General features: G+C 52.0%; 7 protein-coding genes across 7 annotated transcripts; 3 read left to right on the top strand and 4 right to left on the bottom strand.

Moving 5' to 3' along the window:
* Positions 1-351: 351 nt before the first annotated feature.
* Triagg1_6212 (uncharacterized protein) lies at positions 352-788 on the bottom strand (the record flags this gene model as incomplete). Its single annotated transcript, XM_062900812.1, has 2 exons — positions 352-441; positions 552-788. The coding sequence occupies 2 exons, from the start codon at positions 786-788 to the stop codon at positions 352-354; spliced, it is 327 nt and encodes a 108-aa protein (XP_062754758.1).
* A 1,498-nt stretch (positions 789-2,286) lies between these two features.
* Triagg1_6211 (uncharacterized protein) lies at positions 2,287-5,777 on the top strand (the record flags this gene model as incomplete). The annotated part of the gene is made up of 6 exons (XM_062900811.1): positions 2,287-2,310; positions 2,385-2,767; positions 2,805-4,846; positions 4,912-5,179; positions 5,239-5,348; positions 5,416-5,777. 6 exons carry the CDS (start codon positions 2,287-2,289, stop codon positions 5,775-5,777), a joined length of 3,189 nt encoding a protein of 1,062 aa, XP_062754757.1.
* Positions 5,778-6,425: 648 nt separating this feature from the next.
* Positions 6,426-7,016, top strand: Triagg1_6210 (uncharacterized protein; the record flags this gene model as incomplete). Its single annotated transcript, XM_062900810.1, has 1 exon — positions 6,426-7,016. One exon carries the CDS (start codon positions 6,426-6,428, stop codon positions 7,014-7,016), a length of 591 nt encoding a protein of 196 aa, XP_062754756.1.
* Positions 7,017-7,269: 253 nt separating this feature from the next.
* Triagg1_6209 (uncharacterized protein) lies at positions 7,270-8,175 on the bottom strand (the record flags this gene model as incomplete). Its single annotated transcript, XM_062900809.1, has 1 exon — positions 7,270-8,175. One exon carries the CDS (start codon positions 8,173-8,175, stop codon positions 7,270-7,272), a length of 906 nt encoding a protein of 301 aa, XP_062754755.1.
* Positions 8,176-8,828: 653 nt separating this feature from the next.
* On the bottom strand, positions 8,829-10,713 carry Triagg1_6208 (CAZyme family GH20; the record flags this gene model as incomplete). The annotated part of the gene is made up of 3 exons (XM_062900808.1): positions 8,829-9,251; positions 9,317-10,486; positions 10,570-10,713. The coding sequence occupies 3 exons, from the start codon at positions 10,711-10,713 to the stop codon at positions 8,829-8,831; spliced, it is 1,737 nt and encodes a 578-aa protein (XP_062754754.1).
* A 4,141-nt stretch (positions 10,714-14,854) lies between these two features.
* Triagg1_6207 (uncharacterized protein) lies at positions 14,855-16,442 on the top strand (the record flags this gene model as incomplete). Its single annotated transcript, XM_062900806.1, has 2 exons — positions 14,855-15,231; positions 15,320-16,442. 2 exons carry the CDS (start codon positions 14,855-14,857, stop codon positions 16,440-16,442), a joined length of 1,500 nt encoding a protein of 499 aa, XP_062754753.1.
* Positions 16,443-17,381: 939 nt separating this feature from the next.
* On the bottom strand, positions 17,382-18,624 carry Triagg1_6206 (uncharacterized protein; the record flags this gene model as incomplete). Its single annotated transcript, XM_062900805.1, has 2 exons — positions 17,382-18,423; positions 18,575-18,624. The coding sequence occupies 2 exons, from the start codon at positions 18,622-18,624 to the stop codon at positions 17,382-17,384; spliced, it is 1,092 nt and encodes a 363-aa protein (XP_062754752.1).

Here is an 18,624-nt window from a genome sequence, read left to right as displayed (position 1 = left end):
AACCGGCTTACGGCTGTAATTGCACTTTGACCTCGTGTAAAAAAGAACCATTTTCCATCTTTCCGAACCAATGCGCCGCTGCCGTATTATGGAAGAGAGAAAGGAAACAAGAAAGGACGGAAGGGCGTAAAGAAAGAGCCGTTTTGGCCCTTGGATCGACGTCGTAGAATAGCGGGTTCCCTCTCTGACTCTGACTCTTCACTCTTTCTCTCTCTCTCTCTCTCCTCTAATGTATTACACAAACCACGGTAGATAGTGTGGGGGATAGAATGCGACCCAAATAACCCAGCTCTGACGCACATGTCCCTCTGTCCTCTATCTTCGCCCTCTCTCCTCTCCGACTCGGTATCATCATCTCCCGGCCGCCCTTGGGTCTTTTGTAACGTCATCCTCGCAAGCGCCCTCCGACCTGTTCTTGATGCACTTCGAGAGTGTCGCCGTCTGCCATCTCGAGCTAACGCGCGCAAACAAACAAATAACCACGTTAGCAACACTGTATACATGCGAATGGCGAAGAGAGAGAAAGACTGGAGGGGGAAACAAGGGCATACCGCGTCCGGGGTATCCGTCGGCTGCACTCGCGTGCCGTCAAACAGGAACCGCACCGAGTTGAGGGACTTGCCCTGGCGCTCGCAAAAGGCCGTCATGAGCTTCTCGAGCTTGGTGCTGCGCTTGATCTTGAAGAAGACCTCGTTGTTGTTGTCGGTGACCTTGATGTTGAGGTGCTCGGTGTTGGGAGGAGGGTCCTGGCGATCGCCTGGGGACTGGTTGTTGTCGTTTTCGGACATGTTTGCTGTGTGTGTTTTTTGTGCGCGCGCGTGCGTGTCTTTTTTTTTTGAGAGAGAGATGCGGTTTCGGGGGTTTTCGATTCTTTTGCTTTGGTTTCTTCGCGAGAGCGTATGTTGGAAGAAGTAAGAAAGGAAAGATTAGGCTGGGCGAAAAGTGATGCGATGGCAAGGCGAATGAGGCGGCCTGATGTTTAGCAGTGTATCGAGGCAAGAAGTGGGGAGCGAGGCATCTGATTGGACGGCTGAGGCTCCCCCGGGGGAGAGAAAAGGTACAGGCGGCAGGTACAGTATCTTGCACCGCTGGGCTTGAGTGATTGTGTGCACGCTGGAGCGCTGAGGTTGTAGCGCTGTTGGGGCAGTGTTTAGGTGCCTGTGTGACTGCTCGCTGACCTGGAGGGTTTGCTGGACTTTGGGGCGCTAAAAAGTTCACGGCTGCGGATGACATCAGTGACGAGGAACTTGGCCTTGAACTCGCTTGTGAGGGATGATTGATTCGAGACTTGAGCTTCTTTTTACATCAATTGGGGACTAGCGATATTTTATTCTGCCATTGAGAACTCATTATTATTCTGTTGCCCTCTTTGGAGAACTTGTTGGCTTGTTGGGTCCTATCCAGTAATGGTTCGTTGTGAGAATCTTCCCGCTTTGGTGTCTTTAATTGCAGGTGTGTCATTTCGGCAACTAATCGCAAACATTGGTATTGAAGGCATCTCCGCAAGATGACGTGGAGGCACGCCCACCGTGTCATCCTCGAGCAGTAAGTTTTGGCAATAGGTGTTACTCTGAACATTGAGACACTGACAAGATGGGCTTTGCTCGCATTCTCAGTGTGCCATCCAGGGTAGGCAAACACCACACAATTCGGATATATTCGCCCAAAGACCGCTTGAGAGCTGAAATGACCACAGATTGCCTTTCCAAAAACAATTACAACGAGGCGCGTTGCCAGAATGCCATCAAGGCGCTTTACGAATGCTGTGACGCCTTCTACCAGCGTTACGGCGACGACGCTACCTCTCCAAGCTGCCCAGCGCCGAAATTGCTTCGTTTGAAGATCCAGCAGCAGAAGGAAGGCAAATGAGGACGCAGCAGGGCAAGAACACGCGGGCTTTGCGACCACAGACTGCTTCTACGGCGCATTTAGAGACGCGAAACGTCTTACGAGATACCTGGATAGAAATGTATCATGTATCATGTACCATGTAAAATGTACCATGTACCGTATAAAGGCAGGAGAGGCGAGAGGAAGATATGTACGCTCATCGTATGGTGTGTCAACCAGTGTAGAGAATTTCAGGCAACTTAATGAGGAGCGATTTTTCTAGGCGATCGTTGAGCACGCAAGAGATCCTTATAGGACCTGAACAAGCATTGAACGCTTATTCCGAGACTCTAATACGAATGCCGATGACATTATGATGAAGAAGAAAAGAGAAAAGGAAAAGAAAAAGAGCGTGATGAAAATTTGCAGTAGTAGTCGGATTCACCAGCGCACGGAATGCCCGTTTTGTTGCATATCGCAGTATGCCGAAAAGTTCCACCTTTTGGTTGCCGCTTGTGATGTTCGAGTGGCTAGTACCGAGTACTTTCTTCTAGGCGTCTCAATACGCTGGGGGCCATGTACACTCGACTACGAACCCATCAGAGTCTAGCGCTGCCTTTAGCGTCCAGAAGCCGTTCGTGTGCAAGCTCAAGCGCGCCTTGAAGCAACAAAATATTGAAGGTGCTGAATTTCTGCGCTGGCAAACCAACGATCTCGCCAGGCAACATAGCGAATTCCCTCAGCGGACGAGGAGCCTCCCGATCACTGCTACGACAACGGATTCCTCCCGGGCCATCAATTGCAACTCACATTTGGGTTATGCGGCCAAGGTCAACGCCCTGAAAGTTCGGCACTTGGACGCCCAGCCAGACTCTATCGGATTCGTCTGGTTGGATCTTTCGACGGCGAGATCGACACATCGCAGAGCCCTGGACGTGTATTTTGCCCTATTCATCCTCTTTAGCATCACATAGGCACTCTGTGCGCGACGCGGAAATCAACATGGACCAAGGGCTGTCGTTCGACTTCAATGTTGGCCCCGAGGTGGAAGAATTTGCCAACGCCCTTGACAACTGTCTCTCGCCATTCCTATCGCAGGAAGACAAACGAGCCCGAATCCTCGACCTCCCTCGAAAGTACTACGAAAATGCGGTCCGACGACTGCAACAGGCGCGGCCGAAGCGAGCTCGCAGCGGCTACGAAGATGTAGATATGGATGCTGATGAGATCGAGACGGCCGATGGGGATGGTCTCTCTGGTGAGGCTGACGAGGTAAAGCAGCTGGAAAAAGAAGTGCAGACCTGGGACCTTATCCGACGACTACTCCCCCTACGCTACGCAACTCCAGAAGCAAAGACAGACGACCGGCCGTCAATAGAAATGGAAACAGGCTCGACGCAGTCCGATTTGCTGCTCGAGCTTCTTACTTCGGATCCCTTAGCTCGAGAGCGCCATGCGGTGCTGCAGTGGCTTCAGAGCAACGCGGCTGATGGCCCGGATATTGACGACTTGGCCCGGGATCTTCTGAAACAGGCCGACCGAGGGGATATCGTTGCGCACGGCTGGCTTCACACGCGAGCGACGATTAAGCTGCGGAAGAATTTGACGGCGTGGAACGGGCTGCTGGATCGCCAACAACCGAGAGTCATGGAATCTCATGTCAACAAGGATGGTGCTCCCCTGATTACGCAGCTGGACCCCGACGCCATCACCCGCCAGGGACGAAAGCTCGAGCCTGCGGACGAGTACTTTGAGCGTGCCATTTGGCTAGGCTGTTTTGAACATCTTCGCCGTGGTAGCAGCCTCGAGGAACTGCGCGAGTGGTGTCAGGAGCGAACAGAAATGTGGCGGGCTGTTTCCATGTCTGCAATGCTTCTCTCCGTTGAGGACCAGACTGTCCCCGTTGATGACTTGAAGCCCGAGTCTCTGGCTCTCTGGAGACGTATGTGCTTTGCCTTGGCTCGACAGGGGGGCTCGGACGATTACGAACGTGCGGTGTATGGTTTACTCTCTGGTGATATCAACAGTGTCGAAAAGATTGCCCGGAGATGGGACGACTTCCTCTTTGCCAACTACAACGCACTTTTACGAACCCAGTTTGACGCCTATGTGCTGGGCCGATGTCCGCCAAACGTGACCTCGACGTTGACTCAGAACTTCCCCTCCTTCGACGCCGTTCAATTCTTGGGAAAGCCACATGGAGTTGAAAAGCGCCTTGTTCGCTCGCTAGAGTCTCAGCCAAGGACCCATGACGAGGCGACGGAGCCTAGTAAAGCTCTGCAAGCCGCGTTTGTTGCCAGGGATGTCGAGCGCCACTTGTACGAACAAGGACTTGTCATGATTGCGGACGCCAACTCAAATGGCAAATCCATTCTTCTGCCCTCATCTGAGCCCATCAACTCTGGTGTTGTGAAGAAGAAGTACTTTAGCCTGAATCAGCATGATGGGCTTCGCATTGTGTCGCACGTCTATGTGCTCACAGCCCTGATGAAGAAGTTTGGCGGTGCACAGAAAAAGGTCTCTAGCTTTTCACCACCAACCCAATTGACATTTTCTCAGGAGAGTATTTTGGCGGGGTACACGGATTACTTGCGTCGTGCCGGTCTGCCAGAGCTTATCCCTCTATACTGCTCAATACTGGAGGCGCCTAGGCAATACGACGTTCTGAGCTGGAATCTGATACACGAAGAGGATCCCGAACAGCGCTTGTTGCAGCTGAAGTTGATAAAAAAGGCCGGCATCGACGTCTTGAAGTTTGTGGACAGGCAGGTTGTGCTCTTTTACGAGGCACTGGGCGACAGGGCCCCTCAGCAAGCTGCCTTTAGCATCATCAGCGATGGACCCTCAACACCGCAGTTTGGGAAGTTGATAAAGGCAGACTTCTTTGGCTATGAGGAGGGTGTCGTGCAGAGCGGCGATGACCACGTTATCCGTTCCTTGGAGTGGCTCTTGATGGTGGATGGAAAGTGGGCCGACGTCTTTTCCATGGGAACAAAGGTTTACAAGTTCTTCTTGCGTATGTTAACTCGCCAGTCCCGGTTGTGATGCAATTTAGGGATTATGTGACTGACAGTTTAACAGGTTCCGGACGCCTGGGAGCTGCCCGACGGCTCTATGAGAGGATTTCATTTGAAAATATTATCAAGGGGATATCGGGACAAGAGGATACTGAGGATATCTGGTATGAGGATGCCGACTTTTGGGCTAAGCTGCTGGAGCGCAGCGAAGTCTCCAACATGAGCCCCGAGCAGGTGCAGGCAGAGGCACGAATTTTCCGCGGACTTGAAGCTCTCGTCAAGGCTCTAGACGGCCTGGAGACAATTGCTTCGCTGATGGTTATTTCAACTGAGTATGTAACTGCCATTTCTTGGGGATAAAAGGCTGGATTGACTGACACATTTTGGCTAGGGTAACACATGGAGACCGGGAGTTTTGGGGTCCGGCGGGGGAGACAATCAAGAACGTCAAGGATGTTATGCGACCCTTGCTAAAGGGATGGCTGATGCCAGCAATCAAGGGTATGTACTTGGCCTTGATGTTGCATATATCCGTCATACATGATTGCTAACTAATCTTCTCTTACAGCTGGTGATGCCGAGTTACAGGATATTCGAGCTGCCTATTTGCCAGAAACCATCTTGGCATACATTAGCGCTCTCCATTTCGCTGGCACTGGATTGTCACGGGAGAACCTGTTGGAGTGCATGGAGCTCGCCGCCTTGGTAGCCGAACGCGATTCGGACCTCAAAGACGTCTTCGTCGACGCTAAGCGCATGACGGAGCTCGTCGAGGCCTTTGCCGCCTGCAGCAAGGCGCTGGCCATTGCCACCGGGGAGAAGAGGCCATCTGGATCTGGCAGCAAGAAGCAGCGGGAGATGGGATGGTCGCGAGATTTGTGGTCGGTCAAGACTGGGACTGGGGACGCGAGCGTCGTTGGGCCTGCGTAGTGTATAGCATGTATGGGATTTTTCTTTTTCTTTCTTTGGTCAGCTGGGATGAAATTAAGGATTATGGGATTTCTTTATTTTTGTTTTTCCTTTCTTGTCCTTGATGTGGTTCTAGGTGTTGCACGGCATTTTAATAGGTGACGGCTCTATTGGAAAAGGGGGAGGGAGAGAAGAGAAGAGGAGAGGTTGTGTGTGGGAGGATGTTGTGGACGGCTTATACACACAGGTTACATACCCACGCAGATAATAGAAGCATCATGCAAGGCTGACTTGTCGTGTCTTGATGCCGTTGGCTACTCTACTTGATCGGCTTGAAGGTATTTTGACTTTGCTGCGGCACGAACATCGCGTGCAGGGCTTCTTGATGCCCTCCCCTTATGACGTTTGTATGTGGCTCATGATTCTTTCCCCCTTGAACTCTTTCATGTATCTGAGCAATGGGCCAGTTTCTTTCTTCTCTGTTGAGGCGTTTGTTTCCGCCTCCGCCTCTACCATCACTCCTAAGACTGCCGATCGAGATCGATTTACTGATTGGGTCTCAGCTCTCTTCGTCCCCCGAATCCATCGCTGCCCTCTCTCTAACTTGCAAGCTTCTACGTGCAACTTCATATATGGCTGTACTACGAGCTCATATACGCCTTTTGGCGCATGGGCCTTGGTGATAACTGGAATCCTATGGGAGCCACGAGTTTCTATCACGGGAGTCTCGATTCGGACGAACAACTTGGAAATACCAGCGTCGGTCATGGTAATGGCGGAGGGAGTAGTGGAGAGCCAGATTCTTCGGGAGGACCGTGGCCAGAACGACGTGGCCGCGGTGTATTTCCCACTGTTGTCATCGAGGCCGGGTGTACTCGGTCTTTGGCGATTATGCAGGCCAAGGCGAAGTGGTGGTTCAAAATCTCCCACCACGATGTAAAGATTGTGCTGTTGGCAAAGTTTTATCCGGCACGACAGATGACAGTTGTCGAAAAGTGGGAAGAGAGGCCACGAGAGATTCGTCAAGGGGCGGCAACAACTCGATGGGGATCTGAAGGAGTGCCGTCCTGTCAGCAAGTGGTTACGATTATAAAGACTAGCGACGATCCATTAGCATATCAGATATCCGGTGACTTGGTGTTGAGTTTTCGGCTGTTGTTTTTGAGGGATCCGGGCGAGGGGGGGAGGGATGTGGTGATTTCCGCTGACCGCTTGCAGGACTATGCGGAGATGGTTTGGGAAGAAACTCTTGAGGACTAGAGGGAGACAGTATTCAGGAGAGGATTGATCAAACTCATTTCTTTGGAAGATGGTGTCTAGCTTGCTTATGAGTACTCGAAAAGATGGATGTACTGGATATAGACAACTCTATTGGACGTGTATATCTCTACTAGACATAAATATCTCCACTAGAAGTAAATAGCTCTACTAGATACAAAAATCTCTACTAGATAAAAGCAGCTATACTAGCAATATATATCAAAATAGTCACAGCTACTCTAAGCCCAATAGGTCATCTCGATCCAACATGTCTCCCTAGAGCATTTTCAAACACTCGTCGCGCATAGTCTTCAAAATCGTCCACAGTCACAGCAACGTATTCCTCTTCCTCGAGCGAACTATTCAGAAGCAGCAGCTTGAGATTCAGCATCAAATCACCACCAGTCACTCGATACACTGGCGGATTCGAACCAGTATCGGATATAGTAATGGCTTGTTGACAGGCCGCCACCCATTCGACCTCTTCCTCGTTAGTTCCCCCCTGCTGTCTCTCCTCCCACCTCTCCAAGACGATGGTAAGCCGACTCTCGTCGAGCTTTGCCAAAAGAACAGTCTTGACAGTGTGATTCGAGACCTGAAACCACCATTCAGCCTTGTCCCGCATGCGGACCAAAGGCCAAGAACATCCGGCTTCGATCATGAGGGTAGGGAAACCTCTGTATCCGTTTCTATACGGCCTCATCGACGAGTCTGCCGATCCTGCACCGCCGTTGCCGCCGCCGGAACGAAACCCCTGGCTGTAACAGGTCACCGCTCCCGTAGGGTTCCAGTCGTCATCCAGTCCCATACGATCGAGTCGACGGCTAATCTTTCTATCCAGCGCCAGGTGAAGCACTTCGTGGGCAGCTGTGGGGATGGACACCAGCATACATTGGGAGGACTCCAAATACTGCGAGATGCGGATTTTGTTCCACTCGGACTCTTCGTCTATCTTGTTGAAATCCGCAAGAGATACGTCTGCCGAATAAGTAAGAAAAGGGAAGAAGAGATATAAACTATGGACAGACGTACTTGTTACGCGCAATGCATCTCCTTGCTGGGAATACTTTTCCCTGACTAAGTCTTCGATATTTGTAAATCGAATTGTCGGCACAGAATCAGCCGTTGCTTCGTCTTGATCCATCACAAATAGTATCATGTGTAGTCGAGATGAGCTCCGTGGTTATGATCAAGATGGTTCAAGGTGTCACACGTGTCTTGAAGGGATCAAAGGTAGTTCATAAAAGATGACAGGATATTTTTTTATAGAATCTCGCACCGCCTATTAAATCTGATCTACTAACCCCTCGTCTAATCTACCCAGTAGGTAAGTATGACGGCATGCCGTAGATGATAAAGTACCTAGGTAACTTGCATTATTTGGTACCATTGCCTCCTTGCTAAATTGGTCCTGATCCAGGTACCCGGGTCTCGCTAATAATCAAGCTTCTGTGCCTCCGAACTGTCTTTGGAAAGATACAATTACTTGAAGAGTCTATTTCAGTGTATTGATACATCTCAAAAGAGGAGTGGACAACGTGAAAGTGCTGCGCTTAACGGTCTGCATGGATACTATCATCCTTGTCACGGCAATTATAGAGAGATACGAGTCACCCTGCCGAATCTGGCTCGTCATAACATATATGTAGTTGAATTTGAATTATATACAGTTAATAATATACCGCCCCCAAGCCGGATACCCTCACGGCTCCTCTTAAGCCATGCCTGTTTTAACCACTGTACACTAATGATGATACGTGAAAAATAGAAAGAAACCCTGCCCAATAAAAGAAAACCAGAGTCATCCTAGACTTAAAATAGTGTGCAAGCAGTCGCATTGAGCTGAGTGCAGTAAGTCATTTGGATGGGGAACGCGCTGACACCGCGAGCAAGCAAGCGCTCTCGGAACTCGTTCAGACGAGGAACAACGTCCAGCTGGCTGCGCTGCTGGCCAGAGGCATCGGTATTGCCGGACCACCAAGCCTCACCGGCAGCGCTGCCACGAGGCCAGATGATGTTGTCCAAGTTGCTGGCGTCAATCATCTCGCTCCATATGGCAAGCTCTCCTCCCAGGACGTTCTTGGCAGCCGAAGCGGACACGTTCGCCGCAGGGTCGTGAGAGTAGATGAGCCTCCAGTTCTTGGTGGGCTGGCACCAGTCGTTGAATGGGTAGTAGGTGTTGTAGGAGTCTCCGGGAGGGAAGTTGACCCATTGACCGCGGCCGCAGTCCAAGTACTACACATGCGTATTTCGTTAGTTATCATTCAGGTAACATCTCGGTTTTCAAGATCGTAACTTACGTAGAAGTTGTAGTCGGTGTCAATGACCTTGTGGCCGCTCTCAGCCAGGTTCTTGACGGCATCGCCACCCAGCCACGACTGGACAACGGTGTCGCTGCCAAGAGTCAGGTTCCAGGTGGTGACCATCTCCTCCCAGACAAATGGCGACAGGCCCGCGGCACGGACCTTGGAGTGGGCAAAGTCGATGAACTTTTGCAGCAGGGGCTGCAAAACCGAGGTATCGTTGCTCTTGATATGGGAGTCGAGCATGGAGTCGTTAGCGTTGAGCTCGTCACCACCGGTGTGGAAGTATGCGCTGTAGGGCGCGACGCGAGGCAAAAGGTCGTCGAACAGGGTGTCGAGGAAGCTGTACACCTTGGTGCTGTTGATGGAAAAGGCACCGCAAGGGGGCTCGGCGCAGTAGTACTGGTAAGGCATCTCTTCGTAGGCCACAATGAGATCGCTGTAGGCGAGCTCAATAACACCGATGTGGCCAGGCATATCGATTTCCGTAATGACCTCAACACCGCGGTTGATGCCGTACTGGAAAATGCCAGCAAGGTCTGCAGGCGTGTAGACGAGGCTGGGGTGGTAGGCACCGGCCTGGGACAGCTTGGGCAGCGAGGGAATCACCAGCGGCCACGACTGAGAGTCGGTGATGTGCAAGTGCAGGCGGTTCAGCTTGTTCCACGACATGGCGTCAATGGTCCTCTTGATGTCATCAACGGTTTGATAGTTACGGGCAAGGTCAAGCATGATGCCACGGTGGGGATATTTGGGAGCGTCTGTGATGGACACTGGCGCCTGGGTCGTGTAGTAGAAAGGCCCAGCAGAGTGCTTGTAGAAAAGCTGCGAGAAGGTCTCGAGGGCGTGCAGCACACCGGTAGAGGACTTGGCACTGATGTTGACCTGTCCATTCTTGGAAATGGTCAAAGAGTACGACTCATCAACGTCTCCGGCGCGCGGCTTGAACGTCTTGGAGGTATCCTTGCCAGTCTGCTGAATTGAGATGGACTGGATTCGGTTCAGAGGGGCCACCTTGGGCTCAAAGTTGCTATTACGCGGGTGAAGCTTCCATGGCACATAGTTGGTGCTGAAGATGGATTGAAAAGCGCGCGAGACAGCGCCCTGGACGATTTGCCTGCTGTCGAAGTTGGAGCTCGCCGGTGGGTTATAACCGATGGTGATGATCTATTGCCAAAGTGTTAGTCTCTGAGATCTATGCATGGGTATATCAAGCATCAGCGTCTTCGTCTCCATCTTCATCGACATACCGGCACTCCATTGTAAGTCACCCTGACAGCCTGGTCAATAAAGAGCACGCTGTCTCCGGTCGAGATGTTCTGAGGAATGGGCCACAGCGCATTTGCTGGGCTGAAGGCCAGTGCGGCAATCGCGATGATCGCCTTGGGCAGCATGATGAGCGATGGCAATAGCACTACTACGAGTAGAATTGGAATGCTCCGTATGCCAGCAATGAGTCGACTCTTTGGTGGAGATGTCGTCCTGCCAGCACTGCTACAGCTCTCGGACACGGGGGGCCAACCGAATATTTAAATAGCTGGCCGGCCACACGGTTCCTTGAAGGGATGTGCGGATCTCTAAAATGGGCATGCCTCCCCCAAAAAGACGTTATGCGCTAGGATGGGCCACGACCCTTGACACGCGACTGGCAAGACAAATTCAACGATCCAGAGGCCAATGCTACATGGCACGCGTGTAGAGAGGCAGCTGATGCCTGTCCATTCCCAGATCCCAGCGGCTCGGCAGGTCGGCAGCAGGGAGACTGACTGCTGGGCAGAAGCTGAGGCTGAGCATGTGCTCCAGACATAGAGGAGACCTCCCTGTTGATGGTGAAGCTGTGGCGTTCTGCCGGGGGCCGAGTTGACTTGGGTAACTTGTGAGGGCAACGTTACTTTAAGTCAACCTTTTTTTTGGTGGTGTTAATTGGACGCACTCCCCACGCCCAGCAACCAACAGCACGCATATCCTTCGCTAAGAATGTTTTTGCTTGCATAAAACAATGCTTGGCAAGAGATGCCCAATAACAAAAGGGAAGAAAAAGAAGGCGACGATCAAGGCGAATGCTGAACAAGTCGAGTCGGGCCAGGTGCGAGCATCCCACGGCGACTCCCTGCGAGTACTCGTACATGCCCGTCCATCATTCCATCATTCAGGCAAGTCGGACAAATTAGCTGCTGTAGAAGCACCCCTGCAAGTACGATATGCTCCGTACTCCGAATGCCGCTGGCAACTTGAAACACAGTCAATGATATTTCGACAGGGGTGGGATCTGACGAGAGATCTGGGCGGTGGTAATGGGACTGGCACTCTCCATGCCCCAGCATCAGCACCAGCAGAGCGCCGACAAAGGGCCAAGCGGTTCACCAGCCTCCGTCTTGCACCGATGGACCGATCGAGGCCAAGAGCTGAAGCTGCAGTGCTGTTGCACCAGAGGTCACTCGATCCATTGTCCCAGCCCTCGACCGTGTCGCCATCGAACTGAGCGGCCACAGAGGCCAAAGCCGCTCTTTTTCGCCGGCCGGGAAATCAGCTAGTGGCGCTGGATGCCGCAACGGCCCCGGGACTTTGTTTCTCTGGTCGCTAATGCAGCTGGCTAGGGCCCTCTGTCGTTCTTTTGTGTGGTTGTAACGGCAAATGGTTGGAGAATCCCTGATTGCGATCATCATGCGGGGACGCCTCTCCACGGCCCGTTATCGCGAGCCAATCAGTGGCGGATAAGCCTTAGTCCGGGGGCCGCCCTTTTGATGAGGCGTTAGTCTGCATCAGGCATCTGTCAATGGCCGGTTCGGTGGTTTGCCGGGTGATTTTGCGGGGCCTTGGGCCGTGGGCGGAAATTGAAGTCCAGTTGAGTCGAATCGACAGCGCTGTTGCTTGTGTGAAGCTGACAGACAGAACAGGCGTTGCATTGCTAATTAGCTAGCGATCATTTGGGGCTTCATCCGTGCTCTTTTTTGTCTTCATCGCCGCCGTGCCGGGAATCGAGTTAAATTACCATCGCCTATGGTGCTTACTGCAAGTACTCGTACGAGTGCTCTACAGTCATCCTCTGTATTGATGCTTGCTCAGAGGTATGGACCCCCCTGGTGGGATACCAAGATAAGTGCTACATACAGCACATGGCTCACAATGATACGAGAATGGATCAGTTGATTCATCACGACCCAGCAGCCGCACTTGCGGAGCAGAGTTGCCCCGTACTTACACCACAGTACCTACTACGTGTAATCGCAGCTATCATGGCCCCTGTCGAGAGCCATGTTGAACAAAGGGTCCCGTCCATATCATCGGCTCCATAGGTAGAGATTTGATATCGAGCCGTCCCTCTACTTACACAAGGTCGTCACGATTAGAGAGATACGTACGCAGAGTGGTAGTACAACTACCTAGTCTATTGTGCTGAACTGTTACTATGGCCCACCCCTGTATTACGTACGGGTACCTGTTTGCAAACAGCACTACTCCGTACTCGCATTTTAGTACATGGACTATCTCGTTACTTCTAGCAAGCACGATATAACAGGCCGTACCCTTGGCACGATTGTAACCTCACCTCTCCAGGCCCCTCCTGTGGCGTGTAGTACTCGTACAGTAGTACCCAGCATGCAGGACATGCCGCTAGGCTTGGGAGGCTAGACTGCTGCTCAACCGACGATGCTTGATTTACAGGTCATCTCGCTAGGTTACACTCCATAGCGCTGCTCAGACATGGGCATCTCCGGCGAAGCGGCATGTAACACTGGCTCGTGGTATCGCGTCAAGTCTGGATGGTTCTCAGGTCCCGTCTTTTGCGAGACAATCGAGAAAGCTGGACGCGATGATACATAATGCAAGCCAGCCTGATCTGGATGCTTGCTTCCACGGCCAATCTTATCTGGAGACATCGCCAGGGTTTCCTTGCAGCCACTATATCTCATGACCAAGCGTATACTACTACTACTACTACTCAATTCGAATCATCTCTCGCCTGGAAGGCCATCCGAACGCATGCATTTACCCCACTATGCAGAGAAACTAACCAGCTGAGCTTGGAGCCTTGAAGCTTGATGTGTAGGTAGTACGACATACTAGGCACCTAGGCATTATTGATGTGTTGGTAGAGAGCCTGTGCTCTGCAGTTGGAAATGTCTTGCGAGACGAGAGATGCCAAGTACCAGCTGGCGTTTCATTTATAAACCGATGCCCGCCTCTGTGACACAAAGCAGCAAGCTATCGATAAAGCATAACTGTATGGCTGTTGTTCCACGGACTCAAGTGTGCCGGACTGTAATCTGGCAGTACATTGCTCTAGATTGCCATATCCATAGGGGCCCCGTCTAGGCCTGGCACCGAGAGCTTCCATTCCGACCAAGGTATACAAGAACACGTCTACGTTGGTGAAATGGGACAACCGTTGCAATCTCTGGCGCGAGTGGTATACTAATACTACTACCAAGATGTAAGACATCTACATACAGTAGGTAGATCGTGATGAGGACTGGGACATTGTGGGGGAGTCCGTAACCCCAGATTGCCGAATTGGAAGGGGCCAAATCCTAATACGAGGTACCCAGTATTTGGGTTTGCTGGCTCCGCAGAGACAACCTCAAGGCATCTTGTTTGTTTGTCTTTTTTAGAGGCGTTGAAGATCTTTAGTCCATCACCTTGGGTATAAGGCACCTATTACAGGTAAAGAAAAGGGGGAGAAAACAAACAAATAGCTAAATATAGACAAGGCTGTTTCTCTTTGAAGAATGTCTCAAAGAGCACTCGTTTCTTTGTCATGGCTGTTCTTTTGCTGTTCTTTGAAGATTGCGCTCCCAAAATAGATCATTCACGTTGATACAAACTCTCGGAACCTGCAAGTGAAAGCACAGACTTCACTAATTCTTCAAGCCCTATGCCAAGTACAGGCACCGATGATGCTATTAATGGAGGAGCGCTGGCACTCACTGCTTTGAGGAGGCCGCAGGATGGCACGTGGGACTCCAACTGCAGCATTAAAAGGCTTTTTTTTTCCAGGGGAAAAGCCAATAAAGTGCTCTGTAATACAACGGAAACGGCCACGCACAAAGCCCAGTTCTGGTAAAGTTAACAGTTAGCCGCAGGGAACCAGAAAATTCCACCAGATTCACAATGAAATCAAAGCTATGATTACAGTTTACAACTAGAGCCGGTGGCTCACATACTCGTATGCTCAGCCACCGGCAAAGCTGATGACAAACCTATTCGCCACCAGTGATATCGCATCACGTGACACCACTCTGACCCATTCTTTCGAGTCGCCCAGCAGCCAAGAAGAACTTTGTGAACATCATCTGCTACATGTGAGCCAGAGCAGGCCAATTTTCGCCATTACAGCATTCCCTCGCATTCACTCACGATCTTGCGACATTTCCACGCTCATCTGCCCGTTTCAAGAGGCGCCCCAGATCCGAGAAACTCCCTGCCGCGCGATCACCTCCCGCCGCCTAGATAAACGCGTCTCAGAAGTCGGACACGGGCAAAGGGCCACCGTCGCACTGGTCGTCCAGACACAACGATCCTTACCTCGACACCATGTCTATTGAGATTGGCCTTGGCACGCCGCTGGCGGACGCCCTGAATGCTGCGATCCCGCCGAAGCTGGTTGAGGTTGGATGGGGCACAGGCGGCAGCGACGACTCCGCACTCGCCGAGTACATCATTCTGATGCTTGTCAACGGCAAGACGCAAGACCAGATTGCCGCTGAGCTGTCTGGAGACCTCCTAAATCTGCCGCTCGACGACCCTGTCGTTCACGAATTCTCCAAATGGCTATTCGACCAAGTTCACATGCTTAACGCGCATGGCGGACAAGGAAACGGCGGTGACTCCATGGGCGACTTCTCAGGCGATGCCGCAGGTGGAGATATGGACACTGATATGGGCTCTCACGGTGCGCCCGAACTGAACGCGTAAGTACTTTTCCTTCTTGTTTGCATTGGCTGAAGCTCTGATGCTTCGTCTGTGGTGTTGCTGGAGCTAACTGGAGCTCTTTTGTAGGCCCACCGGTCCCCGCTCAATGCGCAACGGCAACGGCAACTTCAGGGGAGGACGGGACAAGCGAATGTTTGGGCAAATGTCCAAAGCCATGGACCGATCAAACGACAACGTGCTTCACCGAGTTCGTGGGCAATCGGGCGGTGGAAGAATCGACACACACGGGCGTGCCCCCCCAACTGGCCCACGCGGAGGTCGCGGCGGCATGATGCGGAATCACAACAACAACAACAACAACAACAACAGAGGCATGCAGGCCGGCGCAATGCCTGCTGTTGCTGGCGGACCCGCGTTCCCGCAATGGGGGATGCAAGGCCAACCTTCTCAGATCGATGTCATGGCCATGCTAGAACAACAGAGCCAAATGATGCTGGAGCTGTCTCAACAGATGATGAGCAATGGAAACCGAGGTTTTGGCCATCAGCGACGAGGAAAGTCTCTGTTTGAGAGGACTCAGGACCCTCGCCACAAGAATAACTTTCGCAGAGGCCAAGGTCAGGGTCAGGCTGACGCCAACGGGGAGGACTCGAACATGGAGACGGGTGCCGAAGGCGAAGATGTTGACATGGGCAAGCGCGAGCCTCCGAACCCAGACGAGACTGTTTGCAAATACAACCTTCACTGCACCAACAAGGACTGCAAATTTGCACATCAGTCGCCAGCAGCGCCCCCGGGAGTTTCTGTCGATGTCAACGATGTTTGCAGCTTTGGCGCCGCCTGCAAGAACCGCAAGTGTGTCGGACGCCATCCCTCACCGGCCGCAAGACTTGCGCACCAGAGCGAACAAGACTGCAAATTCTTCCCCAACTGCCAAAACCCTCGATGCCCGTTCAAGCACCCCTCGATGCCTCTCTGCCGCAACGGTGCGGACTGCACTACACCAAATTGCAAGTTTACACATGTCACGACAAAGTGCAAATACACTCCCTGCCTAAATCCCACCTGCGCCTTCGCCCACGAGGAGGGCCAGCAAGGAGGCTTCAAGGACAAGGTCTGGACACCAGGCCAGGGACAGGAGCATGTCAGCGAGAGAAAATTTGTGGATGAGAATGCTGAAGAGCAGCTGATTCAGCCAGAGACGGGGCACAAGGAAGAGATGGCACAGGATCAAGAGATTATTGGTTAAAGGGAGGTCATGGGAGGGTTTTAAAAAAAAACAAAAAACAAAAAACAAAGAAAGGATGACAAAATTCTCTGAATACCGGGCATCACTCAAGTGATGCTTTTTTTATGCTTCGGTTGCCATAAAAAGACGGCCACTACAGCCCCCCTGTATGACTTTTTGACTTTGGGCTTTGGAGGGACCTGTACGATTATGCTGGACGTATATGTTTCTTGTCACGTTGGGCAGGGCATGGAAAGGCGTTTTTGGACTGGGAAGACAACGTGGGTTTTTTTTTAAACGTGCGTGGAGATTTATCACAAAGTTTTATACACGCCTCTTTTGGTTGGCATTCTGAGGTAGCGGCCGGTTTGTTTTCTCGGCCGTGGGCTCGAAAAAACCACGAGAGCCTGGCGACAGATAATACCGGATATATACTTCTTTTCTGTCGCTGTTTAGAATTGATGTTCGAACCGAATTAATGTGTGCTTAGAATTGTGTGATGAATGTAGTTGTGTCCTCTCTTGAGCAATCGTAGATGACGGGATGACAGTCACTTCTCCCTACTTGTTCTTGTAGTGAAACTCGTCATCTTGAAGTGGCACAATATTTTCTTCTTCTCTCTACTACAACACAAGGAGATACCTAGTATGGATTACATACGGGAATCAGTCGTCCTCCCCCCCCGGCCTTGAATATCCCCTCTCTCTTCCCGCAAGAAGAACTTGTTTGTTTCCCTTTCCGCCCTTCCAAAAACGCCGTACAATATGTAACGCATGCAAGCAAGCAAGCAAGCAGTCCGCAATAATCAAAACACAGACTGGTCATTTTCCCTTTTGTCTCCCCCCGTCTCCTTTTCTCCATGTCTCTCCTCCCTTTCGCGTTCTTTTGGTTTCAAAATCTAGACCAAAATTGAAGAAAAAAAAGAGTAAAAAAGGGTTCGGTGTGGCTTCGTCTCCTCCTCTAAGCGTCAAGTCGGTTCAGTCGCTCCCTCTCAACCTCGTAGTTGAAGTCGAAGTAGCCCTTGTCGAAGTGGTGGACACGGACGTAACCGTCCTCACCTCCACTAGCGTAGGAGCGGCCGGTAGGGTCGGCGGCGACGGTGTTGAGGGGACCGAAGTGGCCACGGACACGGCCAATCTCGTCTTCGAAGACCTTGTGGTAGAATCGAGCCTCGAATCTACCCTGGCGACCGGAAGTGGTTGTGACTTCCATGGCGGCCTGACCACCTCCGAGGATGACAAAGTCCTTCTTGGGGGTAATTGTGGCGCTGTTGAGAGGAGTGTCTGCCGTGTATGTCTTGAGGGTGGCGAGGTCGCGAGCGGAGATGAGCTGGTGTGAAGATTTCATGTCAGAATTCAACATCATGTCAAGGGGGGGGGGGGGGGGTTGTGGAAGAGGTTGTACCTTGGCGGTCTTGTCTCGGCAAGCAGTGATGAAGTAGGTCCTGTCGGGCGACCACTGCAGGTCGACGATGGGCTTGTCGAGCTCGTGGATGGGGACGTTGTCCAGCAGTTCACCGGTCTTGGCGTCGTACTGGCTGACACTGCCGTCCTCGTGGCCGGCGATGATGTACTTGCTAGCCTGGCTCCAGCCAGCTACGGTGGCCTTGCTCTCGTCGCAGACAATGGTCAGGGACTTCTCGTCGGTCTGCTCGGCGGTGATATCCGGGTTGATGTCGATAACGACAATGTTGCTGAGGTAACCCATACGCTTCTCGGTGACGCCCAGCAGCTTGGTGCCGTCCTCGTTGAACTCGACGCGCTTGACAGCGGTAGGGAACTCCCAAGTCTTGAGGCACTTGCCGGTCTTGACCTCCCACATGCGGATGGTGTTGTCGGCTGAGCCAGAGGCAATGTAGGTGGAGGTCGGGTCGACGTCGACGGTCCAGATGGCACCGACGTGGCCGTGGTAGGTTCCTAGACGCTCGCCATTGTGAGAGAACCAGACGCAGATCTGCTGGTCCTTTGCGACAGAGAAGATGAGGTCGCCGTCGAGGTTATATCTGATGCGCAGGAAAATTTGGTTAGCTGAGGCTTCCTATTGGTGGTTGGCAGAAAAAGGGGAGCAGCAGCATCGTGAAGAGGAGGGGCTTGGAACAGATGGGAAGAGAAGATGGTGTCGAAATTGCTTCTCTTGCTTGGACAGCGACATACTTGATCTGGGTGAGCGCACGCTCGTGCCCGGCAAGAAGGATGGGTCTCAT

The sequence above is a fragment of the Trichoderma aggressivum genome (genome assembly GCF_033847375.1).
Source record: "Trichoderma aggressivum f. europaeum strain CBS 100526 chromosome Unknown scaffold_024, whole genome shotgun sequence".
In the NCBI taxonomy this organism is placed as follows: Eukaryota; Fungi; Ascomycota; class Sordariomycetes; order Hypocreales; family Hypocreaceae; genus Trichoderma; species Trichoderma aggressivum.
The sequence above is the reverse complement of the archived record's forward strand: the minus strand, read 5'-3'. Positions and strand labels throughout refer to the sequence as shown.